The 22,070-nt window shown below is 44.7% G+C and overlaps 1 protein-coding gene across 3 annotated transcripts in view; it reads left to right on the top strand.

Moving 5' to 3' along the window:
* WNT5B (Wnt family member 5B) overlaps positions 1-22,070 on the top strand; it is a 137,863-nt gene that overhangs the window by 11,842 nt on the left and 103,951 nt on the right. Inside the window, exon 1 of one of the 3 annotated variants that reach the window (XM_083700655.1) lies at positions 18,442-18,893. The exons of 1 other annotated variant lie outside the window; for it this stretch is intronic. In XM_083700655.1, the coding sequence (XP_083556781.1) occupies positions 18,702-18,893 (192 nt within the window). In that variant the 5' untranslated portion in view covers positions 18,442-18,701. Of the gene's footprint in view, positions 1-18,441; positions 18,894-18,982; positions 19,570-22,070 lie in introns of those variants that run through there. One more of the 3 variants, XM_083700654.1, reaches the window with a different exon arrangement.

Raw genomic sequence — 22,070 nt, 5'->3', positions numbered from 1 at the left:
TGCTGAGGTTTTACCCACAGCATAGATTTATCTAATTCCTAGTCTATGCGTGAGTATGTGTGAGTTGCCCATTATTCCAACACTCTTTTTGAGGCTTCTCTGATTTCATTCTCCATCTCAAGAACACCCTGAGCATTTGGGGGAATAGAGCGACAGCAGATCCCGATTAATCAAATTAAATTTTTAAAAAAATGTTTATGTTAATAGAACTGAACTTTCATTTCAGAAGGAAAGAACCCTTGATAACTGTTGTAGCATAGTGGTTAAAGGCTAGGCTGTGAATCAGGAAATCCTCGGTTCAAATCTTGCCTCTGCTAAGAAATAGTTAGCTGGCCTTAAGGCAAGCCATTTTTTACATCAATCCCCTCACCCCAGTAGAAGCTGGTCAGTTTGGGAGAAAGAGGCACTGCCCCACCAACCTCAGTCTGCTGTCAGCTAGTCATCATGTGGCTTCCTTCTGACACCCTGCCCATGGAGTGGCACCGCCTGTCAGCTTCCTGCTCCTCCATATTCCTTGTAGAACTCATCAGGGGCATTGGGGCAAACCTGGAATTAATTGACTTTGCCTGTCATTTGGCTCTGGCACCATCTACTGTTGGCCTCCCTGCCTTCTGCCCTGCCAGTCCCAAAGAGCACCAGCCACCAGCGCCACTGCTTCCTCCCTGTTTGCAGTATGAGGGATAATACTGAATTGCCTTACAGGGTTGTTTATAAGGATTTAAATGAGATAATGCATGTTAATTACTTTGAACCCTCGCAAGCGCTGTACAGATGTTAAGTATTATTATTATAGGTTCTATTCAACTAAGTTCTTCTCAGGGTGGACCCACTGAAATAAGTAGCACCTTAGAGACCAATTAAGTTGGTTATTGGTATGAGTTTTCATGTGCATGCACACTACTTCAGATACACTGAAGAATAAGTATCTTAAGAAATGTGTATGCACATGAAAGCTCATACCAATAACAAACTTAGTTGGTCTCTAAGGTGCTACTGGAAGGAATTTTTTTATTTTGTTTTGGCTACAGCAGACCAACACGGCTACCTGTAACTAAGTTAGCAATGCCCATTAACTTCAGTGGGTTTTCTTTGAGTAAGCCTAGTGTTAGATGCAACCCTGTTTATTACACATGTGGGGGGAAAATGCAACAACACCCAGTATATTTTTTAAAAAAATTGTGGATAGAGAGAGCCAGCATGGTGTTCATGTCCAGCCATGAAACTCATTTGCATGGCCTTGGGCTAGTCTCAGTCTAACCAACCTCAAAGGGTTGTTGCGCAGATAAAATGGGGAGGAAGATTGCCATATACGCCATCTTGAGCATATTGGAGAAAAGGTGAGATATAAATGCAATGAATACGTAGTATAGAATCTTTATATATCTATATCTATATATATATATAAAAAAACATAAAACATGGATTCAAGTATGATTAGGATCTACTTTTGCAGTTGATGAGCTAAATGTACACTGTGTGTGCAGTCTTGTGTGCTTAAACAGATAGACCTTGTCTTTTTATTTTTATTTTTAATGTGATTCTTCTTCCTCCATCCAGCTTGTCTTTTGGGGACACAGAATTGCAATGGGAAGGGGTGGGACAGCACAAGGATTACCTTTGTTTGGAGGGGGAGCTGGGAGCCCAGTTTATAAGCACAAGAGCACACACAGTCTGGCCAACAGACCCTCAAGCTCAGGAAAAGTCAAAGGTCAGTTTGGAAAGTGATTTATCGCCACCCATTCACTCATGGTTTCTGAGAACTGAGTAAAAGACATAGGGCAGAGAGGGAGAAGGATATGAATCAGAGGAAGAAATGAAGACACAGATCACTTCTGTGTGCTGTTTAACTTTACAGGACTTACCCCCACAACACACACACTTAATGACAGCAATAAAAACTGGGACCAGTCTATGGCACCCACTAAGACTGTATTATGGCATGCCAGCCATCTTAAGTTGGTTAAAGAATCTGATAAAAGCCTAGATCAAGGGGTCTTAGCCATTTGTGTGCCCAGCCCCCTTGGCCAAACAAAAGCAGAAACAATACTCCCTTTCTATACACAAGGCCTCACAAGAGCCTATCAAGCTGCCTTCTGTCAAGTCAGACTTTTGGTCTAGGTAGCCAAGCTTTGTCTACTCTGTATAGCAGTGGTTCTTCAAAGCCTTGGGTGGAGATCTCTCTCCTGCAACTTAACAGTTCAACCTAGTGCCTTCCACATGCAGGGTATCTGCCCTGTTACTGAACTATCCGTCTCGTCTACTGAAGGTGGGTGGCAATGCATTAACCACCAAGGCCGCATTTAGATTGGTTGCATACAGCAGGGGCCTTCTGAATGTTGTTGGACTGGACTCAGCCCCACTCAAGATGTTAAATGGTCAAGGATGATGGGAATTGGAGGGCTGCGACTTCCCCATCTCTGGCTTACACACTCTTTTGCCCCATATCTTCTTAGCCCTAGCCACTATGCATTGGTATCAGTACAGTGGTGCCCCGTAAGACGAATGCCTCGCAAAATGAAAAATGCGCAAGACGAAAGGGTTTTTCGGTTTTTGCATCGCTTCGCAAGACGAATTTCCCTATGGGCTTGCTTCGCAAGACGAAAACGTCTTGCAAGTTTGTTTGCTTTTTTCCTAAAGCCGCTTGAAGAGGCGCAGTTGCAACGGACCGTGCTTCGCATGACGAAAAACATTGCAAGACGAAAAGACTCGCGGAACGAATTAATTTCGTCTTGCGAGGCACCACTGTATCGGTATAGGTATAGGTATTGTAAGCCTGCAATTTATGCACATTTAATATTCAGCTTTATGCGCTCGGCAATTTATTACTTTTTTAAAAGAAGTGAGCAGAAAGGGGGGGCATTGGGGAGAAAGATTTTGGCAATCCCACCTGCCATTACACCCAATGTGTTTTGACTAGAAGTGATTTTCGCTTTAGGCACAATCCCCGGAGTGTAACCCCTGCATAAGCTGCGGGCTTACTGCAATGTGTGTGTGTGTCCCCTGTACTGCTTCCAAAAATGCCTAGGCTTTGGCAGGTCTTCAGGGGAATGGAATTCCTCGGTTGGTGGCTACCTGCCAAAGAAGGCTCTCTGCTCATCCTTGTGGTCTTGATTTGGTAAGCTGAAGAGGGCATCCCCAGTCACTCTTAAAGGTCATAGTGGAGTGTCAGAAAGATAAGGGCAGCCTCTTGGGTATGCTGGACCCAGGCCATTTAGGGCTTTGAATGTCATCCCTAACATCTTGGATTGGGTCCAGAAAGGGATAGGGAGCCTTTGGTCTCTCATTCTGTTTTACATACAGTGTTTAACTTATCCCTACAGTCCCAAGCATTGGTAACTTCAGAGCACTCTTGTCACTTATCAGTCTTTGCCCAACCATGAGACATATAGTACATCTGCCTATACAGCATACACTTAAAGCGCCCCTGCAAAGGTTGAGAACTGTAGTTTACCCTCCACAAAACTGCAATTCCCATCACCCTTAACAATCTACAGCTCCCAGGATTCTTGGGGGGCTGGATATACTTTACATGTGCTTTAAAAGTATGTTGTGCAAACGGCCTCATCAGGAAAAACAGGTTATATGATGTGATGTGTACTTTGAGCAGTGTGAAAGAGTGTTTTAGATACTTGTCCACAATTAACTCATGGAATTTATTGTCACAAGAGGTGACAGCCACTAGTTTAGATGGATTTAAAAAGGCAGTAGACAAATTCCCCATTAATGACTACTTATCATAGAATTGTGTGGGAAGGGACCACAAGGATCATCTAGTTCAACCCCCTGCAATGCAGCAATCTTTCACTGAAAGTAAGACTCGAACCCATGACTTTGAGATTAAGAGTCTCATGCTCTACCACCTTGCTACCTCCAGGAGGCAGCTTGCTTCCAAATTATGCATTGTTGGGGGACAACAAAGGGTAGATGCTGTTGCCCTTATGCTTTACCTGTGGACTTCCTGATTGGCCACTGTGGGAAACAGGATACTGGACTAGAGAGGGCTTTGGGCTGATCCAGCTGGACTCTTCTTATGTTTAGCATTTTTTTTCACTTCCATTTTGCTGCAAAAATATACCAAACTGAAAGCGTGGGAAGCTGCCATTCAGCCTTTCTTGTGTACAGTACAGCTTGGTTATAGAAGCACTCCTAGTGGAGCCTTAAAATAACCTCAGAAATCCAGCAGTGTAAGGACTTCTGTCTTGGATTTTTGGTCAAGTGTTGTGTGTTGTCAAGATAAATTCTGCCACTGCGGGGATAAAACCATATCTCCACACTCTTATACCTTGCTTTTTATACTACAGTTACTGCATCACTTGTTGAATTTCCTTCATTAGCTCATTCTTTTCATTTCAGTTGTCAAGGGACCAAAATATTTCCTTTCTGCTTTGCTGAGGAACGGGGGAATGCCACATATTAACTGGCAGACTCTACAGACTTTCTAGTAAGCAGAGGATGTGTGGCTCCACAGTTATAACAGAGATGGGGAACCTGGTGCCCTCTAGATGCTGCTGGACTGTAACTGCCATCATCCTTGATCAATGGCCATGCAATGTCTAGGGGGCCACAAATTTGCTTTTCTCTGTGTTAGAGTGCTTGGCTTTGACTTGTGAAGAAGGGTGAGTTTGAAGCTCTGTTCAGTCATGATGCTGACTAGCTGATTTGGGTCAAGTTACCCCATTCATCCAAAACTACCTGACACGGTGATTTACTTAAACACTGAGCCCTTGGAGAAAAGACAAGGTAAAACTGTAACAAATACACACACAGGCCTGGTATAACACTAACCCATGGTTTGTTTAACAAACCATAAGTTAACAGCAAGTTGTCCCAAAGACAATTTTTCCAAAGTTTTGTTTTGCAACTGCTTTTGCCTAGTGCCTTTGTTTTTTGCTGAGTGTCTGAGATGAGGTGGTCAAACAAACCACGGTTAAGGAAGGGTTCAAGATTCATATATAATGCAATGCCATAGTTAAAACAAACAAATATTCATAAATCAATAAATCATGTCTTCAGGTCATGGTTTATTGGCAGTAAACTAACCACAATGAAGCTGCCAAGCAGGGTTTACACATAACACTGAGCCACAGTTTAATAAACCATAGTTTATTAAATCATTATTTAGTGAAGTAGGGTAGAGACATATTTAACAGGTGAAACAGAGGTGTATGGTAACATTCCTTCTTCCTTTGCTGTAGTCCTTAATGAAATACTGGAGAATTCCTGTCTCAGTTATGTCAGTTATCAAAATTGCTTGCTATCAAAATTCATTGTGCGTTCCCTGCTTAGTATCATGGTAATGTATCTTTAAATCTAGAGAGCTCCACTTTACACAAATGTTTGCTTATCCAAATGTTTGGAATATTCTCAAGGGCCATTTGGATAAACGATTCTGTATTTGTAATTGCTTGATTAAGGCTAAGCCCAAAGAAAATAGAAACCCAGTTCTCTGGATTCTACAAGAGCCATACATTCTTGGCAACGTCACAAGGAGGCTGTTTGGCAATTGTGCCTAGTCTTCCCTTTCTTTAGATAAACATGGATGGAAGGGCAGGACAAAGCCCCTGCACTAGACAGAGCACATCCTGTTATCTGAATGGTTTGTGAAGTCATGTAACCAAGAAAGGGACCTCAGCTCCTTGGTAAACCACATCCTTTGCACATATAGGAACCCAGATTCAATTTCCAGTTCAAATAATATCAAGTAAAAGGGTCAGGAAATATCTCTATCTAAGACTTTGGAGAACCATTGATATTCAGAATATACAATAGACATGTAATTTTATTTTTCACAGCTGTTGGTTTTACTTATATTCTGATAATTTTTTAGGCTAGCTGGTTTTTAACATTCAAGTTTATGACTATTTTAATTAACGTTTTATAGTAAACAATTTAGAGGTTATAAATGATTAAGTGGTAACTAAATCCAGTTAAATAAAAAAAAAAATAGATGGACTATTCTAAGGCAAGAATAGCAAATATGATGCCTTCCCGATGTTTTTGAATGACCACTCTCATCAGCCAGCACACAAATGCATGTAACACCATCACCATGTATACAACCATCATTTGGGGAAGGGCTGTAGCTCAGTAACAGCTGAGCTTTGCATGCAGAAGGTCCTAATTTAAATTCCCAGCATTTCCAGGTAGGGTTGGGAGAGAATCTTCTCTGAAATCCTGGACAGCCACTGCCAGGCAACATAAAGAATACTGGGCTAGGTGAACAAATAGGAAGCTGCCTTATATCAGATTAGGTTCTACTTTTTCCTTGATTCCACTCTACAACACCAGTTATTTCCAAGAACTGTTTGGAAATTAAACTTCCCCACCACACCCCACAGGTACACACATGCAGAAGACCCCTACTTGGGAACAAGAGAGGGAGTCATATGGAGGGCAGCAGCCATATTATATTATACATACCTTTATATTTTGTATGTAAGATTATTGCAGTGCCCTGGGTCCTGGCATGCAATCAATGTGAACTAAATGAACTAAGCCTTTGGGATGCTGTGTGTCAGCTTGATGGACTGTTTCCTCCAGGTGCAGAAAGATTCTACTTCAGAGCTGATGAATGCCTGATAAAAGACAGAGGAAAGTCTCCATCACTAGAAATGTGGTTAAATATTCTGAAGAATTGTACTAGTTTAGTTTGAGTAACTCATGCTGTGGGTTGAATTCAAAGCAGTGCTAATGAGTCAATGTAAGCATTTTTACTTTCCTAGTGGAATGATCCTTATTCTCCGTCCCACCCCATCCCATCAGACTTCAGAATTGCCTCCTCAAATGTTCCAGAATCATTTCAAATGAAGGGATTGTAAAACCACACACACACAAACATGCCTGCTTGAATTTTGCCCATTATAATCCAGTAGGATGACAAAAGTTTTTAACCTTAGCTTGATCATGCCCACTGTTCTCTCAAGTCTTTGGGTAATGAGATGTGTCCTTTTTAATTTTCTTTACACATCTAGAGGGTCCTTTTTGCTCCTCATAGCTATGGTCTTGCAACCATCAAATGCTGGGTTTATAACTTGTACATCAAGATTAATTTAAGCTGTATCAATGGGGGAAAGCGTATGGTTTTTTTGGGTGTGCACTGATTAAAAGAATGCCGGCCTGTCCCAAATAACCTCAGTGTCTCATCACTGATGTTTCCCAGAACTGAGGCCAGACAGTTTGTCTTTCATTATGTAGTATTGTCTAAGAAACATTGTTTAACTGATATCGGATGGGAAACTGCGATGGTTCTGAGTGTTGTGCCTAGGGCATGGAAATTCCCATTAACCAAAGCAGTGCAAATTATATATAGCTAGTAAGATCTGTAGGTTACACAGCCCATCTTTCTTCTTGACTCCATCCCCCAAGGGTCAGCGAGGAGATCTCGTTGTGGAGAGTACACCACTTCAGCTCCAGTTCCAAGAGCGAAGGACCACCCGTTCTACTACATCAGCAAACAAGATACCTCTGGCACTTTAAAAAGCATTAGTGTTAGGAACTGTCAGTCAGAATCCCACCCTTTTGTAGTCTGTCCTACATATTCAGGCCACATGAGCTTTTCAGCTCTGGGGAGGCTGACTGGTTCCCATGGGGTGGGGGGAGGAAGAAACTGGAAATGGGTTGTTTGCCAATTCAGATAAGGACCAGTTCTAATTGTTGATGGTTGTTTTTTTTTTAAAAAATCAGCAACATGGTGGTGATTTAAAAGAGGCCTTCACTTTGTGTACATTTGCTGTGATGGAGTGAAGGGCTTTCTCTTCCACTCCCCCATCCCCCAAATTCTTCAATTTTGGAAAACCTTTCCATTCTTGGAAAGAACTAAACTAAGGAGGGGGACTTGTGTCTCTCCCGTTGTTGCTGGACTCAAATCCCATCATCCCTCGGCCACAGGGTCAATGGTCAGTGCTGAAGGAAGTCAAAGTCCAACAATGCTTGGAGTCTACCTATTCCCCAGTCCCTATCTAAATTATTCTCAACCTTTCCACACCTTGATGTTGCCATTTCCCAAAGTAGGAAATGGGGTATGTAGGAGAGTGAATGTGTTATTTTACAGCTGAACGAGTAAATCTGTCAATTTCTGTTTCTCTCAGTTTCTGATTTTTCCATTCTTAAATTCAGTTCTCCATATTTTCAGATCCGTTTGTAATTTATTCTTATTTTTATCGTAATTATTCATAAGTTTTGAACAGATTTTATGTACGTAGCTTTTATTTTATTAATGTTTAATTGTTTATTTAATTGTTGTTTTTTCTATTTTTTAGTGATTCTTGTTTTTATCTGTAAACTGTCTTGAGTCTTATAAGGGAAAAAGGCAGGGTATAAATAAATATAGAATGATTATAATTTTTAAAAAAGCCATCATGAAAATCCAACAGCCTTTTAGTGTAAATTTCTCCTAAGCTATATGTTACTGTATACAGTTTTGCCTAAGATAATTTATTTATATATAACTTTTACAAATATATCCATTTTTGTGCACCTTACTTAGCTAAATAACTGTATCGTACTGCAAAATTTGGAGAAGGGGGAATTTCAGAGGATAGCTGTGTTTTGGTTCACATATTGTTCTGGAAAGAGCGAATCAGGTAGGTTTGCTTTTAAATGCAAACTTAATTGACTTTCCCCCCTCATCCCTAACTGGGGCTCCTGTTTTCTCCCCACTCTTGTAGGTCAGCTGTAGTGTTCTGCAACAAGTGCAATGTAGCCTTGGGTCAAAATAGTTTCCCTTCCGCTACAGTAGAAGGTAGCTGTATATCAGGTGTTGGGCCCTCCAAATGTTGCTGAACTAGAACTCCCATCAGTTGCAGCAAGCATGGCCCGTGGCTAGGGAGAATGGGAGTTGTAGTTCTCAAACACTTGCTCTATGTGCTACATGACTAGAAGATAGGGTTTTCAGTACTATAATGAAGTTCAAAGTTCTGTCATACATGAATCTACTTCTGCCCCCCCCCAAAAAATCTATCTTAATTTCAGGAGCCTAATTTGAATGGAAGAAGGGGTTGGAGTTGGAAAACCTTGCCAATCTGCTGAGAAGCATGCAGAAATTGACTGGTAGATCCCAATCTCTCTTCTGTCCACCCCTGTTCCACTGCTACTGGCAGCCACTCTGCAAGGTCTCTAGCAGAGACCTTTTTTATCAGCCTATTAATCAGAGATTCTTTTAACTAGATCTGCTGGGATTGAGCCTGGAACCTTGTGCATGCAAAGTGTGTGCTTTACCATAAGCCAGGGAGAGAAACCAGGGACATGCTGCAATATTAAAGGTAAAGGTAAAGGTACCCCTGCCCGTACGGGCCAGTCTTGACAGACTCTGGGGTTGTGCGCCCATCTCACTTAAGAGGCCAGGGGCCAGCGCTGTCCGGAGACACTTCCGGGTCACGTGGCCAGCGTGACATCGCTGCTCTGGCGAGCCAGAGCCGCACACGGAAACGCCGTTTACCTTCCCGCTAGTAAGCGGTCCCTATTTATCTACTTGCACCCGGAGGTGCTTTCAAACTGCTAGGTTGGCAGGCGCTGGGACCGAGCAGCGGGAGCGCGCCCCGCCACAGGGATTCGAACCGCCGACCTTTCGATCGGCAAGTCCTAGGCGCTGAGGCTTTAACCCACAGCGCCAATATTACACACACCTTATTTCCTGAGAATCACCTTCAGTGCAAGCTTTAGAGAAAACTGATATTGCAAGAACGGGATCCCTTCTGGCCCCAACCCACACACCCACCCAGCCAGCCTCCAGAATTGTTTAGCCTTCTTGACATCTCTATCCAGGGTGTTCAGCAGGAGTTAATATCGTCCTCTGAAAACAATCTGATGCTATGTACTCTTTAAGCCATGTGCCACTACTAGCACATGGACCTTAGAACTGTAGAGTTGGAAGGGATCTTTGGGGATCATCTAGTCCATGTAGAGACTGGGGATCCTTTGCTATAATTATTGGTCAACCACATTCCAGGCCCACCCAGGTCACAAGGCAAAGTTCACACTCTTTCCCCACTTTTGTTGTTTCCTGGTTTCGCTTTTACAGCCCATATGGGATTAGCTCTATGTTCCTGATGTGCTTGGGCTATCATTTCAGGAAGAATCCTATTCAAAGAACTGATAGCTGACTGGGTAGTCTAAGGGCACCAGCTGTCTACTCTGCCTACTATTCCTCAGTTGAATCAACAGTTTTAAACAGCCGCCCTCTCTGTGTCTACAGAAAATGTTTTGTTGAGTTAGATTTGGACAAGCATCTCTTTCCTAGACATGTGCATAAGCTTCAGATACTCTCAGGTTGCTTCAGGCCTGTTCTCGATGAATGCTCATCCTGATCCACTTGCAAAATTTGAGTGATAAATGTCTCCTATTTATTAAGCATTCATTCTGATTTGTTTGTGGGGATGTTGTTGTTGTTGTTATATACCATCCTATACCCACATTTACACTTTCCAGTGCATTTCCCCATCACTTTCTGTATGGCAAAAGTTCATTTTAAAAAAAAGTGCTGAATCTCCTTCAATGCCAGTAAATTTTAGCTGTGCAATTAGAGCCCCATAGCAAAAACAGTAACAGTTTGGAAGCAACCTCAGTAGCTTGCCCAGATGCTGTTACACTGTCATCTTAGGCTGAGTAAGTCCATTGCAAATTACAAAAGATGTGAAAGCTTGCATTGACATGGAATGCTTTACGGTGGCTGCAATGCCTTTTGACTGGAGTGCATTCTTTTTTGCAATGCCTTTTGACTGCAGTGTAAATTATCCCATATTACACACAGTCCCTCCACCTAACTTGGCACAGTGCAACTCTTAGTCTACAGCAGTGTAATGATGATGGAGGCTATTGCCAACACAGCTGCAGAGTTCTGTGTTAAAAGGACATCACCGCTTGCAATACCATTGCAGTTTCATGGCTCTTGATTATGTGCCTGTGCAGTGCCCTATCCTACACTAGGCTGTTTAAATTGGCTATGGAAACCCTGGCAAGAGATCTTGCTTCATAACATGAGCTCAGTGTGCTTTGGCAGTGAAAAAAGTGGTGGAAAAGAAAAGCAAATTGATAGAGGATAAGTCTATGAATGGCCAAGATTGGGCGTCTGGCAAGACCTGCTTTTCAGCAAGTGGGTGAGGGATAGCAAAAGGCAGGTTGAGGTTGGTAGAAAGCATCCCGTTTGTCTTCATGGACGAGCCTCTAGTGCTGGTTGGCTACTGTGGGAAACAGGATGCTGGAATGGAATATGGAACTTTTGTTGTTGATCTACAAGTCCCATCCACCCCAGTAGGTATGGCCAATCTCTCTGCATTCCTGTGTTGCATCCCTGTATTAGGCTGCTCTGGCAGTGCTCATCTTCTGTTCCCCAGCTTGCAGCATGGCTAATCTCAATACATTCAGTACTCAATACATGTATTAGGTCATTCTACCTAATGTTTAACTTCAGCATGCCACGTCTACCTAAATTATTTCTCGGCCAATCCTCAGAAAGCATGACAAATCTTTGGTCATCCTCTTCTTTCCTCAATCTTTTGAAAGTATTTGTAGACCCTTGAGGTATTGTGCTCCATCCTCCTTAATCTTTTTGTCCCTTTGGGCTAAGCATACGCAGGTTCCTTCAGTTGTAACACAGACCTAAAAACAAGATTTAAAATATATATACTTAGTGGAAGCACACAAACAAATTCAAATATTTGGTGATCATGCGAACAAGCTGTCTTATCTCATGGATTGCCCCTTTGCTGTTACCCTGACAGCTGTGACTCAGCAGTGTAGGCCATTTTGGGGGTGAGTGAAACATAGGTTGTTGAGGTCCCCATCCCTAATGAAAATAGTCTCCAACCACTGTCAAATCACATCTGTCTCCATTGACTGATCCATAAAAATCACAGACCTGCTGCTTTGCAACACTTTTCACAGCTTAAAATCATGGATCCAAGGTACAGGTCCTCATGGATCCTCATATTTTTGTACAAGGCATCACCACAATTCAGGACAGTTTCAGGGTACACAAAATAAAGTACTTCTTTGCCCAACACACAGTTAAAACTATGGAATTCACTACCAGAAGAAGCAGTGATGGCCACCAACTTGGATGGTTTTAAAAGAGGATAAGATACATTCATGAAGGAGAAGACTATCGATGGCTACTAACCCTGATGGCTATGGAGGCAGTAATCCTTCTGAATACCAGTTGCCAGAAACAACAGGAGGGGAGAGTGCTGTTGCACATAGGTCCTACTTGTGTGCTCCCAAAGGCGTCTGGCTGGCCACCATGAGAACAGGATGCTGGAGAGAGTGCTGACTTGGCAACCAGGGTTCAATCCCCGCTCAGCCATGAATCTCACTTGGTGACCACGGGCTAGTCACTGCCTCTCAGCCTAACCTACCTCACAAGGTTGTTGTGAAGATAAAACGGGGAAGAGATATATGTATGCCACCTTGAGCTCCTTGGAGGATATAAATGTACCGTAAATCTTCATCATCATCCAGCAGACTCTTCTTATGCTGAAAAGTACAGTGAGTATAGATGTGATTTGTCTTATGTATAAATTATGAAGAGGATCTGCACCTTGGATGACTGTAAACTCTAATCCGATAGTGTTTTTGTGGGGGGACTTCATGTAAAATCATGCAAATTCAAGAGGATCCATTTTAATTCACTGCAGCTGAAAAGCAAAGTGTGTGCGCGCTAACAACTTTGTTTCGTTCTGTTATCTGTGGGGTTGAATGACTTGGAGGAGGTAGGGGCAGATGCATCAGAGGAGCAAGTGCCTACAGCACTTTCTCAAAATTCCAGATGTGCCTGTGGGTCCAGAAAGCTTGGCAACTGCACACAGTTCTTAAAACTACATGATATTTTGCCCTACATGGAACTTGGCAATATTTAGCCAAGCTGCAACAGGCCCGTGAACAAAGTTCCCCTCGCAGATGCCTGGGAGCCAAAGTGTTAAGTTTCTGCAGACATGCATGGAGACCAACATCCCATCTCATAAAACACATTTACCTTGGGGTGAGAAAACCTGGCACCAAACACTCGCTCCAGCCAGTGCAAAGCTGAGGCAATGTTTCCCTCTAATTAGCTGGTATTTGCTATAATAGCTATTATGTTTCTGGTTATAAAGTCCTGAGGACAATGGCTCCTTCTTTCTTTACCCAAGGGTTGGGGGGGGGGATGAAGGAAAATCTGGGTTACTATTCCCCCCCACTGATCCCCCCCTCCCTTTTGCTGTATCACAAAAGATAGGAGGTTTTGCCGAAGAGGGGACAAGGATGGAAAACATGTTAGGTTATGAAGGTAACTAGACAAAGCCTTCAATTCTCTTCATTTTTTATTGAATCACTAGTATTGAGGGTGACCCATTTCTCAAAAATTATCACACAATCAGCAGGTCTACCTTGAACAAGAAGTGAGGCTTGGAACCCAGACAGCGTTTGAGTTGAGAGACAAATGGGAGAAAATATCTATTAGCTATCCAATATCCAGTCTCCTTGATCAGTGCTCTTGATGATGATGGGTTGTATCCAACTAATGTTCACTCAGAATAGGCCAATTGAAATGAATGAACCAAAGTTGTGTCCATTCATTTCAATGTATCTACTCGTAAGTATGAGTAGCATTAAATGCAACCTGGTTATAGAAAATAATTAATAAACTGTCTTCCGTATATGTAGTGTCTTATACCAGGGAAAGCAAAAATGGACAGGTCTCCCTGCCTTCAGGGAGTTTGCAAACTAAAATAGGCAATGGGGAAAGTGATAGAAGAACAGGAAGTTAAGGGCAGAGAGGGAAGGAAATGGACAAATGACATCATATGTGTTTAAACCAGGGCTGGAGAACCTGTGGCTCTCCAATGATAATTGGACTGTCATCCCCTTCACTCTTAAATAGTGGCCACTGGCTTGAAGTCCAGCAATGTCTGGAAAGCCAAAGGTTCCCACTCTTGATACAGTGGATATTATTGGACTTCAGCTGGAAAGGCTGGGATTAAATTCCAGTTCAGCCATAATGCTCAAAGGGTTGTCTTCGGCAAGCCACTATATCTGAGCCCAACCTACCTCGCAAGTTTGTTGTGAGGATAAAATGAGACAACCCCATGCTTGTTATCCTGAACGACTTGGAGGATAGAAATCAGCACTGGCCCAAGACATTTTGCTACCTGAGGTGAAGGACAGGGTGGCATCCCCATTTTATGTACAGAAACCAACTACTGGCAGCTGCACCTTACTTAAATCATTGGCAGCTGCAACTTTTGCCACACCTGAGGGCAGCAGGATAGTTTAGAGGGTCCTGGACAGGCCATGTGGCACACGCAGCTCTGTCCTCCAAAGAGGAATTGGCCTTGGAGCTTCCACTGCTGCTTCCCCCATCGTCTGCTGCCTGAGGTGTTCACTTCATTTTGCCTAACAGTAGAGCCGGCCCTGATGGAAATCTATATCAATAAATGTTATTGCAACACATGCAAGCATGTAGCTTCCAGTTCCAGCACAATTAGAACAGAAAGTAATTTTATTTGCAGTGCCCCCTAATTGCATTAAAAGTTGAAACTAATTACATCTCTCCTTAATTACAAATTATAAAATAAAGAAGGCGTTTAAAATCTGCACAGCCAATTGTAACAATAACAATGGCATGTAAACTTGCCAGCAACAATTAGAACAGCCTTCTGCCTCAGGAGGCTGAGATCACCATGAACAGTTTTTACCCTGGAAACGCTTGGCATCAAGTCTTGAGGTCTGTTTCTAGCTTATAACATGGCTAAAGAACAACAAAAATCTGAACTTGAATGCATGACAGAGGTGCGGCATGACAGGTGGGGAACCTGTGGCCTTTCAGATGTTGGACTACAACTCCCATCATCCCTGAGCATTATCCAAGTTGCCTGGGACTGAAGACAGTTGCAGTCCCAACAACTTCTTGAAGGGCCACAGATTCCCCATCCTTCTGTTATGCACGAAGGCTGGTATTAGGCAGTACAGAACTGGTCCAACTTAGCTAGATCACTCTTGAAGAGTTTTGGAGAAAAGAAAGGGGAACAGTAAAATGGGCAGAAAGAGAAATATACTGTTGTCAAACTCTAGCCACAAGGATGGCATATTTGTTTTGAACAAGTTAGTAATTCTTGGATTTTGGAAAGACATTCTAGAGAAGATCAGGAATACCACTGCCTACATTCATAATCCAAAAACTTCTTTAAAAATGTTGGAAGAGGACTGCGAACTGATAACACATGTCTGTTAATTCGAGCTAGAATCTGAATTGCAGCTTTCTGGACATTTTCTGCTGTTAGGTCTATGTTGGATAGGCTTGGATCTGGACAATATCCTTGTTGACAAAACATGTCGGAAGACTGGAAGAAGGAACAAACAAATCCAAGTTTATTAAAAGATTTTATTCATCCCTTACTGGGATACTAATTTTCAAGGTGATATATTGGGGCTGTTTTCACATCTGTAAATATCTATAATTCTCTTTAAGTCTTGGACACTATAAGAATAGCCTTGCTGGGTCACACCATCTAGCCCATCCTCTTGTTCTTACAGTGGTCACCCAGATGCCTATGGGAACCTTCAAGTAGGACTGTGTGAATCATTTACACACTTTTCATAATAATAAGGAAAGATGAATTGGAAATTAAGGTAGAGATAGAGAGCAAACATAAATATAACCTCTTCCCATATGTTCGCATGCTGGTAGTGCTCCTGTTGTGACCCACCTTGGATCAGGCTGTGACCCACTGGTGGGTCCCAACCTGCCAGTTGAAGACCAGTAGCCCATAGGGATGATTTGATTATCATGATGGCCTGAGGTTTTGATATATGCACAATAAATATATTTTCCCGTTGAATTTGACACCTGGTTGCCTCTTTAAGACTTGAGAGGCTGGTATCAAATTATGGAAGCCGTGGATCAGGGTGCTTTTTATGTGTAACCTCCTCAGAAACTATCTACACAGAGGAGCAGATGTGGAGGCAAGGGCAGGGTTGGCTAGCTGTATTTGTTAATCACTGCACTTGAGCATAGATTGTTGTTTTCACTGTATAAATCCTGGCACCACTAGAGTTCGGCATCCTGCCCAGTGCTTGGTGTTCTTCCCTTTCATGCATTTTACTATAATTTCACTCTGTATATATATATATTAATCAGGGGAGTTGCCTCTCCAAACGCTTCTTGCTTTATGGAAATGTTTCACAGTACATGTGCCAGAATGCAGACGCCCAAGCTAGGTCTAGAAAAGCAGATGACTATTGTCAGAGAGACAATAAAATGAACGGATCAGCTTGTCAGCTGCCCAGTGTATTGCCTCATTGCTTCCATGTGCTACTCTTTTGGTATTCATGTTGGCTCTTATGTGTACGCTCTTGAGGCATAGATTGAAGTTATTTGTCTAGAGTCCAGCACTGTATGCCTTATACTGGTGGATTTCTAGATATAGCCACAGTATGTCTCTGATAATTTACCAGAAAGCAAGTGCTACTAATTCAATAGTACACTTTCCTGCAGGTGTTCTTAGGACAGCATTCTTCTTGTCACACACATGAGGAAGGGAACATATACTTCCCAGTCAGCACAAGAGGATAGACTGATCAGTGTCCCCTAATCAAAGATACGTGTATTTGTTTGTGTATGTGTATTGGAATCCCAGTTCCATCTTCAGGCAACATATCTGAACTACAGAACTGGAACCAGTGCAATTTGGCTAGAGCAATTTGCAAGTATTGGTGCAACTGCGGTTCCATGCAATTTGGCTGGTGCTTCTCCTTTAAATTTGGCAATCCCTGCTTCAGGCAGTGTCATGTTTCTTTCCCCAGCAAAGGGGAATGTTAAGTCCTAGGGTATCGATGGTGGGCAAAATCCTCTTGGGACACTTTTGATGAGTGTTTGTGGCACCAGCATCATGTGAGATCAATAATGCTTGTTGGAGCGACGAGAAAACAAATACAATTCCTATGCACCATCTAGGTAAGTTGAAGTACTTGGATGAAAACTGATACAGTGCCACAGGAGTCACTGCCAGGAATTCAAGCTGCAAAACACATGGATGTCCATAGAAAAGAATGCTAGTGTCAAAATTCACACTCACAATACAGTGGGGAACACATGGGCAGGAGTGCAAGGAAACATCTGCTTCTACTACAGTGGGGCCCACACATGGTAATAGATGTGCTCTGCTTATATTTTACAATCTTATTTAAAGATAGTCATTGATACCAGACAAAAAATCAGTGGCAAGTGAGATCTGAACAGAAATGCGCAGCATTCAAACTGATGCCACTGACAATCTTATCCATAAGTGAGGTAAGGCTTATTAAACTCAGGGGTACTTATTTCTCATTGAGGCTGCAAGAGTTAGCTGGCATAGCACAACTTAGTCATTTAACTTTGCTTAATAGAGACCACACAAGGGGTGAGTACTCTTGTACTCAGATTCTACTTGCAGGTTTCCCATAGGCAATGGGTTTCCCAGTGGTTGGCCACCGTGAGAACAGGACATGGGACTGAATGGGCCATTGGCCTGATCCCACAGACTCTTCTTATGTTTATGTTCTTAATATTAGGTTGGCAGTTAGGCATTGGAATTCCTGCTCCATTATCATTGTAGTTCCTCATTTGTAGGCAGGTAGGCAAAGATATTCTTCCACCTAAAATATTTGTATTACAATCCCAGCTTCAAAATGGGCAATTCCTTTGCTAGGGACACTGCGTTAAACACTAGGGATACTGGAGTGCTTGTGTTTATCCTCAATTACTGCTGTAATGAGTAGCTAACCTATTTATTCTGTGTATGTTTAAGCTTTGATTGAATTGCCACAGACATTTCATTGCCAATTGACGCCATTGCATACAATCCTATCCACTGCCCACACATCTCCCTGTCAACTTATAGTTAATCTCCACAAAAGCTTATGCCACAATAAATTTGTACGTCTTTGGTTGGCATCTGTTTGGAGACAATGAAAGAGTGCGCCTTCAGGGGTAAAGTCAAACCATTGGAGAGTTACAGCACCTGCTGTGGCTGTAGAAACAGATATGAGAAAGGCATGGTTTGTTGCAGCTGGGGCACATGAAGGCGTCCAGTTGTGTTGATGCAGCTGTACCATGGCGTTCCTTCTTTCTGCACTCCTTTATGGTGCCACAAAAGCATTGTCACCATCTGCTAGAGCCCCATTCTTCCATTCCCATCTCATCCCATCCCAGATCATGGATTCCCGGTTCCTGAAACTGTTGAAGCCTCCCAAGTCAGTTTTTAAGAGCCTGCATATCTGCTCCTGTGAAGTGAATAATGTTGGACTGCAGACACCTGCTTTTCCAATGGAGTTGAAGGTACTGCAAAGGTCTAAAGCAGTTTGTGCGCGCGCATGGGCAGTGAAAGAGCAGTTCATCTGCCTTTTGCTCCTCTGAAGCAGCTGAGTCTACAACAGTGAGGAACAAGGGGTGAAAGGCACTGAGTGTCAACTTTTAGCATGTGTCTGCATCAAGGGACTCATATGGGGGGCGGTGGTGGTGGTGGTGAGATGTGTCCTGGTGATGGATTGGATGGTATGTTAGTGGAAGGGACAAGTGGTGGGGTCAGGTGGTAATGGGGAACTCATTGCTGTTGAGAGTGTGCTAGTTTAATCGGTTGGGGAGGAAAGAATGTCAAGTATATGTGAGAACAGGAGTAAGCTCCAGGCTGGGGGGAATCTTGGAGAGTGGGGAATGAGGCAGCAGGAAGAGGGGTGTTCCACGGAAGGAGAGGATGAGAGACGAGATTAGTAGGGAAGACTGGGGAGAGCGAAGGGGTCAGGGCTTTAATGAAAGCTATGAAGTTCCTCACGGGACAGCAGTGTCGCCACGCCAGCAAGAAGGGTGGCAATCTAAAGTGGCGAGGAGGGGTGACTCTCGGGCTGCGTTTGGAAGAGACAGGATGACAGCAAGGGCTATATACACGGTGTGTGTCGCGAGGGGGGGTTGAGGGGGATTGCCCCGGGGTGGTGCCCATCGCCGGCGCTGCTGCCGCGCGGGGCGGGTAGGGGGGGGTGCTTGGGAGGGAGGGAGAGGCGGGCGCGGGGCGTGGGGGGAGGCGGGGCGGAGGTTGCTGCCTGAGCCCCCGGGATCGGTTCGGCTCGCCTTGCTCCGACCCTTTGCACTACAGTCGGCGCCGTCTTGCTGCTGCTACTGTCGCCGCTGTAGTCAAAACTCCTACCGGCCTAAAAGTTGTCTGGTGCAAAATCCCTTCTGCAGCAGCAGCAGCCCGAAAGAAAGCGAGAGCGCCAGTCATCCGCCAGCCGAGGGAGGGAGGGAGGGAGCGTCGGCGACGGTGGATGCCTATTGCCCCTGTTGCTGCTGCAGCCGGCCAGCCAGCCAGCCAGCCAGAAGCGCGCGAGCGGAGAGGGGCGCATCCAGCCCGTTGGAGAGGAGCGCGGGGGCGCGTCCCCAGTGGCTCCCGAGCTGACCTTGCCTGGCCCGGCGCCTTCCGCGCCGCCAAAGGGCGACTCACCTGCTGCCTGCGCAGCGCCGGGACTAACTCGAGCGGGGCGAGGAGAACACCCACTCGCACACACACTGCGAGAGGCAAACTTGCCGCAGCCGTCGACGTCGCGGGGCTGGAAAGCGCTGAGATGCAGGTAGGGGGCGCCCCTCGCAGGGCGAGCGCCGGAGGGCCCGGGCAGGCGCTCTTGTCACCGCCGGGGGGAAGAAGGAAGGAGTCCCGTGCGAAGAGCCCCGGCGCCTGGCCTCCCTGACGGGGAGTTGTGGGGAGGGAAGTGTGCGCGCCTTGCTATTTGTCGCCGAAACAAAGCTCCCTCTCCCTCAGAACCCGCCTTCACGTGTTCTTGCCCCTACGGAGACGCAAACACGTGTCCCGGCTCCCCTGGGCCCCGACCGGGGTGAAGCCCCTTGCCGCCGCGGCCGGGCAAGGATCGGGTTTGTGGCGGAGGGCGGGCTTCGCGCTGGCTGTGGCTCTTGGCGCGCTGGCCGGGGGTCCCATTGGACTCGGCGGGACTTCACTCCTGCGGAGACGCCTTGAGAAACTCGTCTTGGTTGGTGTCTCGGCCCGGGCCGGATTTTAGCCCTGCTTCAAGCGGAGGAGGAGAGTTCTCCCTTTTTTGAGTAGCGGGGAAAGAGCGTCTTGGCGAGCGGGCACAGCGCGCTTCTGTTGCCGAGGGCTGGTCGCCACACTGGTGGGACTTGCTCGAACAAGGGTGCGTAACCTGTGCCCCTCCAGATGTTGTTGGGCTCCAACGCCCATCGGCCCCAGCGGCGTAGCCAATGATCTGGAATGATTATTGGCAGCTGCAGTCCAGCATCCTTATGGAGGGTGACAAAATCCCCACCTACTAAACTAGGGGGAAGTTTTTGCAAGAGGGAGGGTGCATCTGCCTGACAGTCTGGCAGGTTTGAGCTCCAGCAACATCTATTCTTTTAAGGCAGCATTTTCCCTTGAGAGTAGCTCCACTGAACTCAGGGGGGTTTACAGTGCTGTCTTAACCCTGTCTACTCCTGGGGTGACTAGGATTGCAGTCTCAAGTCTGTAGGAAACTTACTCCTGCTTTTGTTGACGGGTTTCAGGGATTGCTGGTGGATGGGGAGGACTGGGGAAGCTTCCAAGCAAGAAAACAAACCGGATTGCAATGTTGAGAGTGAAGAAAATATACCTTCTCTTTACTCACAGCCTTTGGAGTATTCATCCACCAAAGGAAAACCAACTTTCTTGTACCTTGTTTTACAGCCTCCAGCTGACTTTTGCCCTGGTACATTTACTGGTCTTGGGTGCTTTGCCATCCTGTCAGGTAGAGCAGTGATTTTCAACCACTGTTCTGCGGCACACTAGTGTGCCGCGAGATGTTGCCTGGTGTGCCGTGGGAAAAATTGAAAAATTCAAAAGATTTAAAAATAAAGTATTTTATAATTTTTCACATTTCTGTTTACTTACTATTTCATAATAAAGTAATTATAAAATACTTTCTTTGTGTTTATTTGATTCCTATTCAAGAGAATTACTTTATATATAGTCAATATAGGCACAGAGTTAATTAACATTTAACATTTTCTAATGTTGGCGTGCCTTGTGATTTTTTTCATGAAACAAGTGTGACTTTGCCCAAAAAAGGTTGAAAAACACTGAGGTAGAGGATAGCTGTGTGAGCTCTCGGACTACTCTGCTGCTGCTGGGGCATCCCTTCAGCCTGTCTGGTGGAGCCCCAGACTCCGGGGTGAACAGTTTGCCCTGCACAGCCCCATCCCAATGCAGGGCACTTTGGGTGGTCGCTGAGCACTTTACAGTACTTTTAACGAGGTGGAGACTGAGTGCCTCATGGGTAGGTAGGAGCTGCTCACAACCTCGGGAGGGCAGCTGCTGTTTTCTTCAGAACCTGTAGGGGATGCTTGTGGCACTGATCCTCTCAAGACGCTGTGGAGGGAAGGTGCTTTTAAGTCTCTCTTTAAATTACTCTTCTCTCATCACCTGTACTTTATGGCCTGTCATTGGCAAGATAACCTTGGAAAGTGAGGCTCTCAATTTGTTTGTAATGAAATCTCAGAGGCGGAGTTCAGCTCTTAAAGCCTTTGGCAACCTGGTATCTTCTAGATGTTTTGGACTGCAAAGGGGCAGATGAGAGTCCAAAGCAGCTGCTGAACCAGCTGCTGGATGCATTTGATGAGAGATTATGCTTGTCTTTGTGCCCTGTTTGTGGGTGTATGAGAGGCATCTGTGTGGACTGGATGAGCCTGTGCCAAGCAATTTACTGTTTTCTTTAAATGTATGGTGTTCACATACTGGAAGTCAGACTGAGCCAGAGGAGACAGTGACCGCCTGGCATGTCTGGGTTAAAAGGCTCTTGGGTGACATGACTGAGAGAATTCTCTGTGTGAGGCCTAGGAGAAGTCCGGCCAGCTGGGGGGTTCTATTCTGCCTTGGTCAGACTCCACCTGGAATATTGTGTCCAGGTATGAGCACCACAGTTTAAGAATATTAACAAGCTGGAATGTATGCAGAGGAGGGTGAGGCCGACCAAGGTGATACAGGGACTGGGAACCAAGCCTTATGAGGAACTGTTGAGGGACCTGGGGATGTTTAGCCTGGAGAAGAAGAGATATGGCTATCTTCTGATATCAGAAGGGCTAGAAG

Source organism: Podarcis gaigeae, assembly GCF_964106915.1.
Source record: "Podarcis gaigeae genome assembly, chromosome: 10".
Classification (NCBI taxonomy): Eukaryota; Metazoa; Chordata; class Lepidosauria; order Squamata; family Lacertidae; genus Podarcis; species Podarcis gaigeae.
This window is presented reverse-complemented; position numbering and strand designations above follow the sequence as displayed.